This window comes from Momordica charantia (genome assembly GCF_013281855.1).
Source record: "Momordica charantia cultivar OHB3-1 chromosome 11 unlocalized genomic scaffold, Mcharantia_2.0 BLBB01000011.1, whole genome shotgun sequence".
Lineage (NCBI taxonomy): Eukaryota > Viridiplantae > Streptophyta > Magnoliopsida > Cucurbitales > Cucurbitaceae > Momordica > Momordica charantia.
Genome location: NW_028275159.1, coordinates 7,918,176 through 7,935,622, shown reverse-complemented (window position 1 = coordinate 7,935,622; position 17,447 = coordinate 7,918,176). Strand labels below are relative to the sequence as shown.

Sequence of the window (17,447 nt, the reverse complement as noted above, 5' to 3'; positions counted from 1 at the left end):
CTCTATGTCTAGGACATCTTCACATACTCAGCAACGTCGTCTCGCATGCCAGCGAGTAATACCCTCATTTTTGCAATGTCTGGTGGTCCACATAGACGATTTTGTGCCTAATCTAAGTGAGAGGAATAGAAAACGGGACTCGATTGAACGTATCGATATACATTTCCTTTTTCAATTGGGTTGCCTTCCCAAGTCTCGCCAGTGTTGCCTGTAGGTCATGCTGTGCCTTGAGATAGCCGTCTCATTTCTTCATGCCGGTGGAGAATCCGCTCTCGGGTCATCGCTCTGCTGCGTAGACACTTTAGCTACATCTGCACGCAAAAGGAATGTGGTTTTGGTCGATACTTTCTTTCCTTTATTAGTAAAGGGGGCGTGGGACGAGAAAGAAAGGTTCAGAAATGGTCATTGTTGTTCTTTCCGATCTCTACGCATTCCACCGCTCCACCGAAAATTCCCTCGTAAGTTAATGAGTCAATTTGGACTTTTTTTGTCTCACATCGAGATGTCGATTCGTTTTCCACCCGATTGAAAAGAAGAATCTACTTCAACCGATATGTCCTTAGGCAGGACCAGTGACTTTATGAAATTCTCTCCTTTCTAAAATAACGCAAGGCGGCCCCCCGAACAAAGCCCCACACCAAGCGAGATCGAGGAATTTTAATAGATCTATTAGATCAAAATAAATAAAATAAAAATAAAAACTCAATAACTAAACTTATAATTTAATCTAAATTTTAAAAATATAATGTTAAATAGCTATCTTGGAATTGTCTAAAAAAGTGGTATAAAGTAGAGTTGTTTAGGTATTTAAAAAAAGTTTAAATTTCGTTTTATTCCAGACTTTCAGAGATGTTCCACTTTAACCTATAAAATTTCATAATATCTATCTTAATTTTTCTTCTAACAAATAAGTAATATAACTTCTAATATGTGTATTAACGTGTTGGCATGGATGCATGTATTGACATCACATAGGTCAATTGAGTCAGCCTTAGTTGAGTATATTAGGTAATAAAATTATAGTAAGGACTAAAATTATTGCTTGGTTTTTTAAGGGATTGTTTTTTAGTTAATACAATTAGTGTACTACGTAAAAGTTAAACTAACCCGACAAATACATATAATACATGAAATTAAAAGTTTAGAAATATTTAGGTCTATCAACTTGATATACGCCACAAAATTTTTTTTACCTTCTATTCATAAAAGGCAGTGAGAAATTTATTTGATTGGATAACTGAAGAAAAAATCAAAACAGAAAATAATAGAAATGGGATTTTGCTGTTTTTTCTTTTCGGTTTTGTTAAATTTAACTTTCACATATAATTCTAAATTTATTTTTCATTAATTAAGTTCTATTGGCTCCTTATAATTAAAATTCATTTAAAAGTGGTACTAAAAAAAGGAAAATTAAGTGAATTAAGAACAAGCTCAAATTATAAAAAGGAGCTTAGTACAGTCCCACTCGTCTTAATCTAAATAATACTTACTTAATTCAACTTAACTCAAGTATTTGGATTTTCAAGTGGATGCTCTAGCCTTAGCCCTAGCCTATTATTTTATTTAAGAATATTCCCAAAATTAGAAGCCACCATGGAAAATAGGAGTTGTATTCTTATTTTTATTATTTTTTAAAATTACAATATGATATGCGTAAATGATCGCAAATAAATATTTTAACCAATTGAACTATATTCGGGTCAATAGTTATATTATTATTTTAAAACTTAAAATGTGATAAAAAAAATAAAAAGAAACAATTGACGTCAACAATAATACTGTAAATTGTAAGTATATATATATTTCTTTTGATAGAAAATAAATACGAACATAAAAATAAAACACCAGCGCAGTCTTTTTTAATATGCCACTAGTTTAGTTGTAAGTATATATTTAAATGATAAGATAATATCTGTTTTTATACGTTATAGTTTGAATTCTCTCTATTGTTTATAATGTAGGATTGTAAAAAAGTAGTAATACTGAAAATATTTATGCCAAACATGAGTTTAACCCAACAATAATTGGTATCAATCTCTCATCAAATGTCATGAATTTGAATCATTCACCATCCACCTTACTTGTTGTACTAAAAAAATACTGAAAATATTTATCTCACTCCATTTGGAATCCACGTAAATAATAAATTAAAGAAAGGAAACTTCCAAAGTGACTTCATTAAGTTGGATGGCAACCATTTATTGTAGAATTGTGGACAACGTACTTGCGATTATGAAGTGCCAAAAGATTTTTTTTTTCTTTTTGTCTTTTTTCGACAATTAATGAAATGCATTTAATTGGAGGTAAGAATTCTAGTTTTCATTTAAAGGGTGTTTGAATTACAAATTTAACCCTGAAATTTAAGGTTTGTATTTATTTAATTAGTTTGTTTTTTTATTTTTCAAAATCCATATTGTGGCTTACATTATATATTCTTATAACCGAAATTTATTGTCTTAATTGAGCAATACAGTTATAAATACCAAATTTGAACTCAAAACTTTGATACTTAGAGCGCTTGCTACTGCACCACTTTGAGATGTATTTATTTATTTAGTTCATAAATCTTAGAAAAAAAAATTTTAATTTTTCAATGAAATTTTAAAAATTTTAAAATAAATAAGTCACTATTTATAATTTACAAGGTTTTTTCTTTTAAACAACTAGCACTTACGTTACTGACAAGTGTATTAATAGATAATGACATTAGTACACTGATCTATTTGTTTTAATAGACAAAATTATTGTGTGTTCAAATGAGATTATAATTTTGGAATGAACAAAACAACTTTAATTATTCCTTTCAGAGTGGTTATCCAAACTTATTCTCTTTAATTTTTTGAGATATTATAAAAACACCCCATATTAATTCATATATTAAGTTTTTTTCTTTTTCGTTTTAATTCAAATCTCTAACTACCCTCTAATACTTTTAACTAATTAAATTACGTCTGAGTTGGCGAGTCTTCATTTGAAAATGAATGCTATCGACAATTGTTTCTATTGATGCTAAAATCTTTTTAGTTTTGTTATTAAAAGATCCAAGTAAAAAAATGCAACATTAACTTTACATGAAAATGCTAAGAGGTGAACAATCCAGAAGAAGAGCGCATGTTTGGATGTTGGGTGGTGACTGAAGAACACCTACATTCAAGCTGATCTACTAGAAAAGTTATCTCTCTTCCAACATTTCTCTCTCCAACTAGTAAAAAAATGTAATAATAGTGATGGGATGTCAACATTGAAGTATTATTGTTAAGAAAAATTCAAAGTATTAAGAGAGTATTACAACATGTAAAAAGTAGATACTTATCTAGCATCGAGGAGGGTAATAGTTAATTCGTTGGTGGTAGAAGATTCATTCTTACCCGAATGAGAATCTGGTTCAAGAGAATCTCTTTCCATGTAGAATCCTGGTTGTTTGGGCTGCGCCAAGGTGCTCTCACTGCTGAGCATTAGAACCACATTCGACATGGTCGGTCTAGCCTCGGGATGTTGCTGCAAGCACAAAAGGCTCACATGGATGCACCGCAACACTTCAGATAGAGCATACGACTCTCCAATGCTTGCGTCAATCAACTCCAGTGGTTTGCCTTCGTTCCATAAATTCCATGCCTAAACATGAAAATCGCACTATCTGTTAAGGTGTCTTTAAACAATTAAATTTACCGTAAGCTGTCAACTTAAGTTAAGTTTTTGGTTTGATTGGTAATTTTAACGTGATACCAGAATAAGAAGTTCTATGTTCGAACTCCAGTAATATGTGGACCTTGTGCAAATGTTCAAGCTCACAAATGTCGAGTTGAATGATGATTTAACACTATTCAGCTCAAGATTATTGCAAAGTGAAAAGTATGTAATTACTTACATGTCCAATAAGGTTGAGAGTAGAGTTGGGACGAAAGAATCCTCTATTCTTCTCGCCACTTATGATCTCCAACAATAAAATACCGAAACTAAAGACATCGGATTTTATTGAAAATTGTCCATCGATCGCATATTCTGGTGCCATGTACCCACTACAAGATATCATCAAAACACAGGACTCATGAATTTACAACCACAACAATAATAATATTAATAAATATCGAGGTTTTGTAGATGAAAAACTTACTATGTTCCAACCACTCTTCTAGTATTTCCTTCTGTCTGATCGCCCCCAAAAGTTCTAGCCATTCCAAAATCCGAGATTTTCGGGTTCATGTCAATATCAAGCAACACGTTGCTTGCTTTCAGATCCCTATGTATGATCCTCAATCTTGAATCTTGATGAAGATAAAGAATTCCTCTCGCTACTCCGCATATGATATTGAATCGTTTCTTCCAATCTAAGAGTTTCTTTCTACCCGAATCAAATATGAAGGAGTCCAAGCTCTTATTAGGCATGTACTCATAAATCAACATCTTCTCCTCCCCTTGGATGCAGCAACCTAAAAGCTTCACAAGATTTCGATGCTGAAGTTTGGCTATCAGTATCACTTCATTCTTGAACTCCTCTGTTCCTTGTCTCGAATAGCTAGAAAGCCTCTTCACTGCAATCTCTTGTCCATCTACAAGCCTACCCTGAAAAGTTCATTGCCAAAAATTTCTCCTCAACTCTACACAACATCATGAATTTATCATCCCCATTTTCACTACGTGTATAAGCATTTCATTTTACCCGAAAGACTGCGCCGAACCCGCCTTCTCCGAGCTTGTTCGAGTTCGAAAAATTGTCCGTGGCACTCGATATGGTTGTTAAGTCGAACAATGGGAGCTCCAAGTCCTCATCCTGCCCTTCAAGGTCCTTGCCTGTTCCTGTTGCCAATATGATTTTGATTTCTCAGCCCATAAACTTCAAAGCAAATCAAAGAAAGTAATTTCATCATACTTGTATTGCCAACATTCTTACCTTCCAAGCTTCTTCTCCTGCTCCTGATAAGGTAGAACCCAACCAAAACCAGCCCCGCGATCGCAAGAACTGCCGCTCCGATGATAACCCCGACGACAACCGAACTCGTCTTCTTAGTCTCTTCATTCAAGAAACAAGAAAACCATAAGACAACAAGAAAGATAGAAAGAAATAAAGAAAGAAAGAAAGAAAGAAGAAAAAGCACATACCCAATTCAGAAGCCAGCATTCTAACATACAAATCCTGCCCCCCTCTGTGAACCACTTTAATATCAATAAGCTCACCAATCCAAATCGCACAGCCACTTCCCGATCCCCTAATATCAGTATTCGCAAAAGCCACACAAGAACAGTTCCTCATACATTTCTCTCTGCACTCAGTCAAGCTCATACTCTCATTGACCCAAGAAAGTTTGGTATCCGGCAATTTCAGCCCCGGAAAGATGGCGAACCCAGTTTCATCAGAGCAATTCAGCGGCCGATTTCGAACGCACCCTTCAGTATAATCCATCAGATTCCACTTCTCCTGAACCCTCGGCCGAAACCCTTTCAGACATTGGCAGGCCGGCGTTTCCTCAATATCGCAGCTCCCAAACGCGCCACAGAGGCCGTACGTGTCGCAGTAATCCCTCGGCATCGTCGCGTACAGCTTCCAATTCTTCTCCGATTCCGACCACAACAGAACCTCCCTCCGAGATTTGGTCTCGTTCATCACCATTCTCCCGATTAGCGACGAGTTTATGAGGTTGTAGCTGTAAGAGAGCTCGTTTTTGGAATTCTCGTAGTGGTAAACCAAAATCGGGAGAGCCGATGTGGGTTTCGCGCTGAATTGAAGGCCGTTCCACGGCCCGCTCCTCATGAACTCCTTCGACCCGTTCCACATCACCGGTTCTGGGTACGCGGTTTTCATCATTTCCAACGTGAAATTCCCCGGAGATGGGTCGTTGGAGTTTCTCCACGACGATAGCCACCGGTGGATCCCTGTTCTGAAATCCCACCCCAGTTTCATTCCGGGGAGTAACGTGTCCGTCGGGTAATCGAAGCTCTGCCACGAAATCTCCCCTGAATCCGCGTCTTTCAGAACCAGATTTCCATTGTCCAAGAGCTGGAGCTTGGGATTCTCCACTGCCCTCAACGGCTTCGATGACCAGACAACGACGCCGTTCTGGGTCAGAGCGAGAGAACTGGCTGTGGAGTTTATCTTCAAAACCGCCGAAGAATCGTTGATGGGGCTCTCTCTGTTGGCGACCCAGACGATTGTGTGAGTCGGGATGATTTTGTACCAAATCCCTAGATAAAATCCGGTGGAATTTCCAGGGCGGAAGAAACCCAGTTCGAAAATCGACTTCTCCGAGACCAACGTGGCGCCATTGGTGAGGTTTTGAGGAGGTATCAAGAAATCGACGGCCATAGCCAGAGAAGAAAGTAGAAACAGAGTTGTTGGTATGAGAGAAATCAGAGGAGGAATTCGAATATCTGCCATTTTTGTATTTGGGGTTTGCTTTGATTTGCCGGGAGAAGAAATGGGTGCGTTAAAAGGCCACTGGACTGGGAGGGTAATAAACGCCAATGGAGAAGAAGAGAAGAAGAGAAGAAATCAAGTAGGCGGCCATTGACTCGTGGCTCTGTGCTCATATTTTGAAAGAAGTCTCTCTTTTTGCCCAACTAACTTCGAAAATTTGGCTCTGCTTTTTTTACTTGGAAACTTAAAAATATATTATTTTGTGGAAAATCTTTCCTAAAATAATAAAAAGTTGAAATTTGGTTTTAATTTGCACCATCAAACTTACTTTTCATAATCTAAATGTCGGGATAATTCGAATCATAATTCATAACTTGTTTAATTATTGAGTTATGTTTCAATTCACAACATTAATCCGTAAGAGTTATCATTGAGTTTTTTCTGTGGCCATTTTTTTTAATATTGATAAAATGGGAATGTGAATAAATATAAAATAATTAAAAGATTAAAAAATTCATAAAGAAATTCTAAACTATTAAATAAGCATTCAATTCCTTTTAAACTAAGTTAAAAATTATTATGTCTCCACAAGTAAGTCATCGTTAATTATTGAAATTAAAGTACAAATTTAAATTTACACTTCCAATCAAGAATCTCTCTCTTAAATGTTGGTTTTCATTAGGCATGATGTGTGTTATGACTAAAATTATACCATCAAGTTACTTAAGACGGACCATCCGATCATATCAGACCAGAGTTGATCGAATTCGGTCAAGTTGATCCATCCGAATTGACCGAAATAACCCTTTATAAACCAGAGAGGAGACCTAAGGCACAAAGTATGCTCTCACAACTCTATTCTCGCTACTCTCAATTAAACTCTATGTTTATTTAGGCATCAGAATGTCTTAGGCTTAGCATCACACTAGTTTGCAATTCTCTTTGTGTGCAAGCATTCGTTGTAGTTATCATGTTGGATACTGAAACCAAATTCCTACATCAATAAAACGCGTTAATAGTTTTTTTTAGTACAAATGGATAAAAGAAATTCAAGGAAATATGCATCTTTGGTGACAACATCATTAGCCCATAATAGATCCTCTAACCAAATTAACTAATGTTGTTTCTTAGAGTATGACCCGTTAGTTCATTGACGGTAAAATTACAAGTGCAAGAAGTGAAGAGAAAGCCAACAACGAGACTTTGCCTTTGAAAGACTTTGGGCTCAAAATATATAGTAAAGACGTATAATCTCTTTGAAAAATCGTATCACTTTATTTGGTTCAACTGTTTGCCCTTTTCTTCCGGTTAAATTTCTATAACTTTCACTTATTTGAGTGACGTTTGATAATTTTTAATTGAATGATGGGACAACAATGGAGCTTCTAAAATAATGGAGGCCAATTGATATAAGTTAAAAATGTAACTCTAAATTAAAATTCTAAAAACGAGTCCCTGATTTTCACTTCTTAGTTCTTGTATTTTTACTATTCGGCTTCATGGTTACATTTTTTATGATAATATGAACATATGATTCCATAGTAAAAAAATATTTATTTATTCTCTTGAAATAGGATCTTTAATTTTTTTTTATATCCAGGTTGATTCAGAATTTTTATTTAGGGGTAAAATATAAATTAGATAATTAATCTTCAAATTGTCAATTTATTTAAACGCAGCAGAATTTAAGTTAAAAATTATATAAAAGAATATAATAATCGAATTTCCAAAACTTGGTAATTTACTAGAGAAGAACGTTGAGGGTGTGACAATTGAACTAGGTTTAATTTTAAGTACTAATACTAGTTACTAAAAACTTCAGCCCCTCAACTCTTAGTAAATCCGTCCTGCCCACATCTATGGTACTAGAAAAACATCTTTTTTATAAGCCTTATAACTATTAAGCAGGTAGAATATATTAGATGTTTAAACAAATAATCTAAGAAAAAAAATGAGTTGATATATATATATATATATATATTCACTAAATCAACCAACTACGTGATTTTTAGAGTAGGTTTAATATAGCGTCCTAAATTCTAGAGTCAAATCTTCATTCTATACTTATTCATAATATTCTAATTCATTCTATACTTATTCATAATATTCTAAAAGAAAAAAGATTCAAATATCATATGGTCATTCCTATTAGTATCTAGAATGAGTAAGATGTCTTAACAGTTGAGTTATTTTTCTGGATTATTTTTTTTTTAAATTTTTAGTTGATGGGATAAAATATATACTTTTTTATTTCGTTAACTAATATATATATATATATATATATATATTTTGCTAGATCACGATGGTGGAAATTCAAGACCCACCCATAAAAGTCCATAATTATGTAATCTAGCAATATGTTATGTATCTGGTCCATTGGTGAATGATCATTTTTTTCAAACATGAGAAAAAATAAGGCACAAATAAAAAGTGAAACAAGTTGTATAACTGCCATTTGCTTGACCAATTTTTTCTTTTTTGTCCTTTCATTATCCTTTTCCTTTTTCTAAAGTGGGAGCAAACAACCAAGTTTGAAAAAAAGTCCTAAGATAATCGGACAAAGTTCCGTGTTATTTTTAGTAAAATTCGATTTTCTTTTATCTGAAAATTATAATCGTACTCTTTCATTTTGATTTTGATTCATTCACTTAAATAATAAAAATTTAGGAATCACTTTTTTATCCGCGAGTACTCATAGAAATTGAGTAACTTTCTCTTCACTATATTGTAACAGCGGAGAAACATCATTCTCATTCTTCTGTTTTAATTCGTTTAATTAATTTTTTTATACTATTTCTTGTCTTTATAATTATTTAGTTGAATAAATATATGTAGTTTTATGTGTAGGATATACTACCATTTGTATAAATGCTTGTGTCTATTACATATTTTTTTTCCTAATCTTACAAATAAATGGTTTTTACATATCTTTTTTAATGGACTAGTAACTTAACATATATTGTGCATGATTTAAATTGTTATTTTTATAAATAATTGTCGAGGTTTATTATTGTCTAGGAATGCTTTTTGACAAAGAAGTTTGAATTTTCTGTTAAAAAGCTACTTTTACTGTCCCTATAGTTATTTCTTTGAGTTGATATTGTTGAAATAATAAACACATTTTATATTATATAAACCAATCATCTCTAACATAATACTCAAGACGATAAAGATTATATTCTTTTATAAAAATTAAACTACTTGGTTTTTGTTTTCTTAATTGTTCAATACTAAAAATTTAGTCAAATTAAATTTTTTAAAAAATAGAAAACTACAATTTTAAGACCCGTTCAATCGATAAAGATTTTTTTTTATTTGTAAAACAATTATATTTAGGGACTAACATTTTTCTTTGTTTTCCAATATATCTTGACGGCCTTTTTTTCCCTCAAAAACTAGTTTTCGAAATTAAGTCAAGATTTTATAGAACTTAAAAAAAAAAAACTAAACTAAACTAAACCAGAGAAAACATAGTAGGTGTGTGTATAAAAACTACTATAAGCTTAACTTTCAAAAAAAGAAAATTACAAAAAAAAAAAAAAAAGACATCAAACAATATTTAAGTCTCTAAAATTTATTCAAACTTTAAAAACATTTTAAAAAATTAAATAATGAAATAAAAACAAATAAACAAATAAAAATTTTTTTTTTTAAATCCTTATCAAACTAAACTTTCAATCTCCCATATTTTCAATGTTGAGCATAACACAAGTATAGAACAACTCTATTATATTCTCCTCTTTCCTTCTATGAACAATTCCAGGTCAAAGTCAAGCCCTTTGAAAATTTGGCCCTCAATACAACAAAACTTGTGTCTCTCATCAACCCAGAAAAAAAAACAAAAGAAAATATAAAATTGATTTTTCAACTTTTTGATTGGATGTGGAAACTAGAGGAGTCCAATAGCGAGACGCCATCTTTGACTTTAAAATTTAAAAAATTAAGAGAAAAAAAAAATCCAATGCTTCTCTCTTTCGATCTTAGTGCTATCCTTGTCATCTAATTTCATGATTATTTCCTCTAGATTTATGATTTTAAATAATTATAATCGATTAATCCCTATGATTAAGATTTGTGGACTCACAAAATTTCCTCCAATTTTAGAAGGATGGGAACTATTCATACTTATTTACCTTTTTATTGAAAGAAATGTTGGTATAAGTTCTGAGGTAAAGGTATCCAAATTCACGTAGAGATTATATTTTACAAGAATTGCTTCAAATAAGACAAAATACCAGGTCAAATGTTGATATGGAATGTCCAAGATTTGTGTAATCATCTCTTCTCAATAATCCATATACAATCAGTGAGATGGGAGATTCAAACGTGTGACCTCTTGGTTAGAGATCAATGTCAATTACCATTGAGTTTAACTCACGTGGACCATTTATAAAAATTATTTAATAGTTTTATGAAAGGATTAAAATAATAAATGATTAAAACTATCATTTTTTTCTCTATATTTTGACTTTACAATGCACATTTTTATACATTTAATTATATGATAAAGTAGAAAAAAGAAAATCTTCTCCACAGAATAATTATTATTTTAGTGCTAATATGTGGGGAGGGGTCGAGGAATAATTGTTAAACCTTAGTGGTCAATAAGGACCAATGTAAATAGCAAAAGACTTAGATGGAATCAGTTGAAACCAATGTAGTAAGGTCTGACGGTTGGTCCGTGATTAGTCGAGGTGTGGGCAAGTTGACTCGGACACACGAATTTTTAAAAAAATAGTAAAAATAATGATTCCGTAATTAGGGAAAAGGGTAAAATCCTCAACCATATTAAACTACTCCAAACATTTCAGGATTAAAAATTTTCAACCCCAATATTATACCTAATTTTAGATGTGAAATTTTTTAAGAGTAAACAAAAAAATTTGTCTTTGAAGTTAGTAAAATTTGTTGAAATATGATTCCAATACATATACCATGGATGGATGACAAAAGAAAAGAAAAGAAAAGAGAGAGAAAATATGCGTGTGACATATTTGTTTTTTAAAATATTTTTATATTTCTAATGTTTTTCGATTTTGAATTTGAAACTTTAACATGCAGAATCGTATTTAAAAAATATAAAAATTTTGATAAATATATTATTCATGTTATAAACTTATTTCATTTTTTTTTAAATTAAAACTTGTAAAATATAATATACTATAGATTATATAATAATTTTATGATGGTTAATAAATTAATTAATATAATTTTAGATTGAACTAAATATTTAGTTGGTAACTATCGCTAGTAATTTTACAAAATATTATTAAATACACATCGAACAATTTTTTAAATTGAAATTCAATTTTCAAACATGGTACCAAACCATTGAAAATAAGAAATTCTCTGTTTCTTTTTTTAATTCCTTGTTTTTCATGTTTTTATTTTTAAATCACCAATCCAACCTACCCTTACTTTCTTTACCAAAGATTTTTAATCTACATTAAATATTCATAATGTTGCCTATAATCTCACTTGTCAACTTAACTTAAATCACATTGATTCTTTCAAAGTTGCTTACAAAAATTAAGAGAATAAGATGTACTCAAAAAAAAAAGAAGAAGAAGAAGAAAAATAAGATAATAATTGTGAAATTTATTTATAACATTGATGTCACATTTGACTTCCACATACATGTTTTTTTTTTTTACAACATGTAAGATGGAGGATCGAACTCACAACCTCTTGATTGGAAATATATGTCAATTACCGCTGAGTTATGCTCACTTTGGCTCGACATACATGATTTAATTCTTGATCGTTAACTATCTCTTATATAAAAAGTTTATCTATTTTTAATTATCTCTACATTTAACCTAGTTAGTGAGACATATTAATAGATATCGAAGAAAATTCATGTACACTTGGTAGGAGAGAGCTTTCAAAAGTATCAGAAGAAAACATTAATCACTTTTCAATTTTGCAAAAATAACAAAATCTAAAGGTGCAATCTAATGCAAACATAAGGAAAAAAAAAGTCTAATATATCCTTAATGAATACCACACCCCAAATAATAATAATCTGATATACCAATTATATAGACATTATCTGGGCATGAGTGTCGATGTACCTAACAATATACCTCATATGAATGTTGATATACCTGACAGATTAGTTATGTTTACTTTGTTTTATTGAAATTATGGGCTATTTATAGATTTTATACCTGAATGATTGTCTTTTATAATTTAAATGTCTGTCTTTTATACCTTATATGAATACTAATATACCAACAATATACATGATATGAATGTCAATCTTACATACCTGAAATAAAAATCTAGAAGGATAAAATTGAAATAACTATAAAACCACAAAAACATATTTAAGATATTTTAACATATTTTTAAAAACCAAAGTTATAAGTTATTGCTATATCGGTAAATATGATAAATATTTTAGTTAATGATTACAAATTTTCTATTTACAAGTCAATTTTGTAAAGTTATTGTTTTTCATGATAATGTAATAAGCAACTAATTAACAACAAAAGCTAAATAAAAGCATAATATAAAGTTCATATAAATATAATTGAAGCTCTTTAAGAGTTTGAGATTAAATAGATCTAATATTTCAAAATTTCATGGTACACAGAATATATTATTTTTGTATGATTTTTTAAGGTATGTTAAGAACAAATTAAAATCCTAAAGATGGTCATATAATTAAACCCCAATATTAAACAACCACCTTTTTATATTAATGGAAGTTAATAAGGTAATAAAATTTAAAAAAAAAATCGTTAAGAACATAAGACGGTTATGTCCAAATTTTCTGCTCACATATTGATTAAAGAAAACAATACAACAAAAGTCAACGTCGCAACCTTTAAGGTCAAAATAAACTAGCACGCCAACACTCAAAAACTTCCACTATGTCTTATTATTTTTATTTAACAATAAAGATTTTATATGTTTGATTTTTTAAAATATTGATTTCAAACTTTTTATGTAATGGTGACATCAGACAGGATAATAATGTAAAAAATCATGTTTTCAAAAAGAGGATCTAATGTTGAAAGTATTTGAACTTGGGAATCTTCCATTTAATTTTGGATAAATTTAAATTATAAGTTTAATTCTTAAATTTTAAATGATGTATCTATTAAATTCGTGTATTTTTTTAAAAAATCAATAGATTTAATACTTTTAAAATTGTATCTATGTATATTTCAAAAAGTTTTTAATAAGTTTTTTAACTTTTAATTTTATATTTAATAGGTCGCGTTAGTTTAACACTTAGAGCTAAAGCGAGCGATAACTGATATATATCTCCAATTAAAAGATTGTGAATTCGATCTCTTACCTCCATGTACTAAAAAAAAAGTTTTAACACTTAACTGTTACGTCATAATATTACTAAAGGATTATATGGCAAGTTATTTTTTTCCGTAAATAATTATATGGTGAGTTGATTTCAAGCAAGTTCATTTACTTGATAATGTAAATATTAAATTAATGAAGCTAACAGTTAAAATTCAAGAATCTAATATTTTTATAAATAAAAGGATTAGATAGATCTAACTGACACCTGTTATAAAATTTTCAAATACAAGAACTTAAAAAATGCAAGTCAGAAAGTTCATGTATCAAAATTATAATTTATTTTGGGGCAAAAATTATAATTCTGACTAATTAAATCAAAATAAGGAATAAAAATTTGTAAATTGAAAATAATTTTCAGAATTCTGAATATGTTGGGAGGAAATTGAGTGAAGCCCACAGCTGAACTGAGCTCGAGTAATTTATTGGGCCTGTAATGGGCTTTCCAGAAATATGAGGGAATCCAATTCCTTCATAGCCACTGGAAGAGCCGAACGACAACGTTTAATGAAGTTGGAAAATGTACAAAAAGCCGTTGAGCGACAAAGTTGGGCCGCTATGTTGGGCCTGGCCCAATCCAACTCATTGCCTACTAGAAACAGATGTCAATGTCATCATTCGGTACATTCCATCCTTTTCCAAACATCTTTTCAAATTGTTTTTTTTTAGAAATAAATATTTATACGAAGGTTTATTTTTAAAACATAATTTTTATGCATAGTAAATGTTGGGAAATTAAGGCTCCACACAGTTTTCCCTTTCACGATTATCCAGTAAAAATACAAAACAACCCACACAAATATTAAGAGATTAAGAAAAGTACATAAACGACATCACATAATTATATTGGTTTGCCCAACAACTGCTACATCCCGTCTTCTGCTCAAATGTGGCTTCCACTAATGTGAGAATTGGAAACAAGCATTCAAATATCTCTTCCGATATTCACCATCTAGAGTTCAAATAAAAGCTCTCTAGTTCTTAAGTATTCTAAACACTATACTTAAGTACAGGAATGAAAACTCACAAATTAATCGAGAATAAATTATCCTAAATACAGTGATCTCGAACTGTCCCTTTGTGCTGCCAACGCCCCGAGCTGTCGCCTCTGAATGCCACAAAATCCCTCACAAAAAATCTAAGAAATTAATCCCACGACTTAACCTAAATGAAAAAGCTAAGTGGTATTTAAATTCTCGTCGTAGTGTTAAGATGCTACTCTTAGCGTCTCAACGCTACGAATGTTGTAGCATCAAATACGAACCCTTGTGTGCCTATTTTCATTTCTACCTATATGTCGCAGTGTTAAGACGCTCTCTAAAATAACGTCTCAACACTACTCCTTCAGGTCTACGGGTTCCTGCAGCAAAATTTTTTCATTCATCCCTTCTTCTTCCCATTTTTTATCCCTGTGGTTTGGTTCCACCAATCACAACAGTAAATGCATGAAATTATATGATATGAACCAAGGAGCTACCTTTGTTATGCCTCATGGACCGATTACAAGATCGAGAGCTAGGAAACTTCAACAAGCTTTGCTACTTCGTGTCCAAACGTTCTTGAACTCGACAAGAGAAAAAAAGGAAGATATGCAAGAAGTTGGAACTATGCACTTCAATTTGGTGCAAGTTATATATTTTTAAGTGTTTTTAAGGCAAGTCAAAGTCCACTTGGTCAAGGTCAAAGTCAACTCCATCAAGACAAATCATAGTCAATTCATTCAATTCAAAAACCAAGTCAAACACTCACATCCCTCATTATGCACCGGATTGCACTTATTTTGGTTGACTTTCCATGTTCTTAACCTTTGTCTGTCTTTCCATTTATTGAAGTTATGTCTTTCATTTGCAAGTCTTTTCATTTCTTGTAAGTTATATCTTTTCATTGACAAATCTTTTCATTTCTTGTAAGTTACAAGTTTTTCATTTGCTTAAGACTTTTCATATGGCACAATTTGAAGTTTAATAAAAAGTGAGTTTTCTCATTAGTTTGGTTGAGAGCTTTATCTCCCATTTTTTGTGCAATTTCTTGTGTCTTTAGAATTTGCATGTTAGGATCATTGAAGCGGTGTTGATCGTATCTCTTGTGGAGTGATTCGAATCACGAGTTTAGAAACGAGTTTTCTCTACTCTTGATATTGATCAAGGTAATCCGTTCTTAAATTTTTCCTTGGGTTGATTCCATACTTATTTTCGGAGTTTTTGAGATTGAGTTGTATGGATCTTGTTCATTAGCAAGATTCTTAGATCCAACTCTCAAGGGTTTCTTAATATTTTGGTATCAGAGAATTAGGCTCTTTGATCAAATTTATGTTTCCTTGCATTTATCTCTTTGAATTCCTTGTTCGTTTGCTTATGTTTGATTATATTCTAAGCATATTAGCATTCTGTCTAAAATTATAAAAAAAAAAAGTATCAATTCCGTTCATGTTTTCCAATTTTCGTCTTCTGCATTCTTATAGATATGGGTCTTATCTACAATTTCTCGAGGACTTGGCATGACATATCAATTTATAATCACAATTAGTATTAATTTATGAACCATTTATCATTTTTTATTATTTCTTGGTAAAGATGTAAAAAAAAAAAAAAAGGATGGATTTCTAACCCCAATCAAAATATTCTTTCTTTCTTTTTTTTTTTTTAGAAAAAAACGTGTCTATTATTTATCCGAAGAGTACTTGTCTTCTTGTAGATATTGTTTTCGACTAAGGAACTAAGTGACATTGAAAGGAAGTGAAAATGCATACAGATAAAGACAATGGTTCTATCTTTTTCTTTATATAATTTCATAGCCAACAAACTATTAAATACGTATTTGTTTTCATTCAAGTCCAATCAATATTTGAAAGTTAAAAAAAAAAAAAAAAAAAAAGGTCCAGGTTAATCCAAACTGAAAATAGATGAGAGGGGAATGAAATTGGCAAAATTGGGCCGCTATGTTGGGCCTGGTCCAATCTAGCTACTTGCCCACTAGAAATAGATGTCAATGTCATCGTTGGATTCATTCCATCAGTTTCCAAACATCTTTTCAAATTGTTATATTTTAGAAATAAATATTTATACGAAGGTTTATTTTAGAAACATAATATTTATACCTGGTAAATGTTGGGAAATTAGGGTCTACATAATTTCCCCCCTCGCGATTATCCAGCAAAAACACAAAACAACCAACACAAATAATAAGATTAAGTGCAAGCACAAAACCGCACCAACAAAATTATATTGGTTCGCCCAATAATGGTTACGTTCAATCTTCCGCTCAGATTTAGGTTCCACTAATATGATAATTGGACACAGACATTCAAATATCTCTCTCATATATTACCCTCTACAAGTCTCAACAAAAACTCTCGACCCTCTAACTTCTAAATATTATAAACACTATACTGAGGTCCAAGAATTAAAAACTCACAAATTAATTGCGAATAAATTACCCTAAACATAGTGATCTCGATCTGCCCTTCTATGCCGCTAGCGACTCGAGTCACTGTCTCTTAATGCCACAAAATCCATCATAAAAATGGTTAAGAAATTAATCTCATAGCTTAACCTAGATGATGAAAAAAGGGAGGGCAGTGTCTCTTCGTAACGTGAAACACAAACCCTCACGCGTCTATTTGTTTTCCGCCTATATGTCACAGCATTAGATCGTCTCAACGCTGCCCACTCGAATCAGCTGGCTCCTGCAGCAAAATTCCTTCTTTCCTTCTTTCTTCTTCCAATTCTTTATCCCTTCGATTATGGTTTGGCTCCATCCATTCTAACCG

General features: G+C 31.5%; 1 protein-coding gene across 1 annotated transcript; it reads right to left on the bottom strand.

The window, feature by feature from the left end:
- Positions 1-3,230: 3,230 nt before the first annotated feature.
- Positions 3,231-6,551, bottom strand: LOC111010407 (G-type lectin S-receptor-like serine/threonine-protein kinase At4g27290). The gene is made up of 6 exons (XM_022283801.2): positions 5,101-6,551; positions 4,892-5,011; positions 4,661-4,797; positions 4,115-4,563; positions 3,869-4,019; positions 3,231-3,615 (listed from the first exon to the last, which is right to left on the bottom strand). The coding sequence occupies exons 1-6, from the start codon at positions 6,371-6,373 to the stop codon at positions 3,310-3,312; spliced, it is 2,436 nt and encodes an 811-aa protein (XP_022139493.1). The 5' UTR covers positions 6,374-6,551; the 3' UTR covers positions 3,231-3,309.
- Positions 6,552-17,447: the final 10,896 nt, after the last annotated feature.

Coding starts and splice junctions, on each gene's coding strand:
- LOC111010407 (XM_022283801.2), bottom strand. CDS start 6,373: ATGGCAGATATTCGAATTCCTCCTCTGATTTCTCTCATACCAACAACT. Junction 4,564..4,660: donor GGTTCGGCGCAGTCTTTCGG/GTAAAATGAAAT, acceptor TGAACTTTTCAG/GGTAGGCTTGTAGATGGACA. Junction 3,616..3,868: donor CTCTCAACCTTATTGGACAT/GTAAGTAATTAC, acceptor TTTCATGTTTAG/GCATGGAATTTATGGAACGA.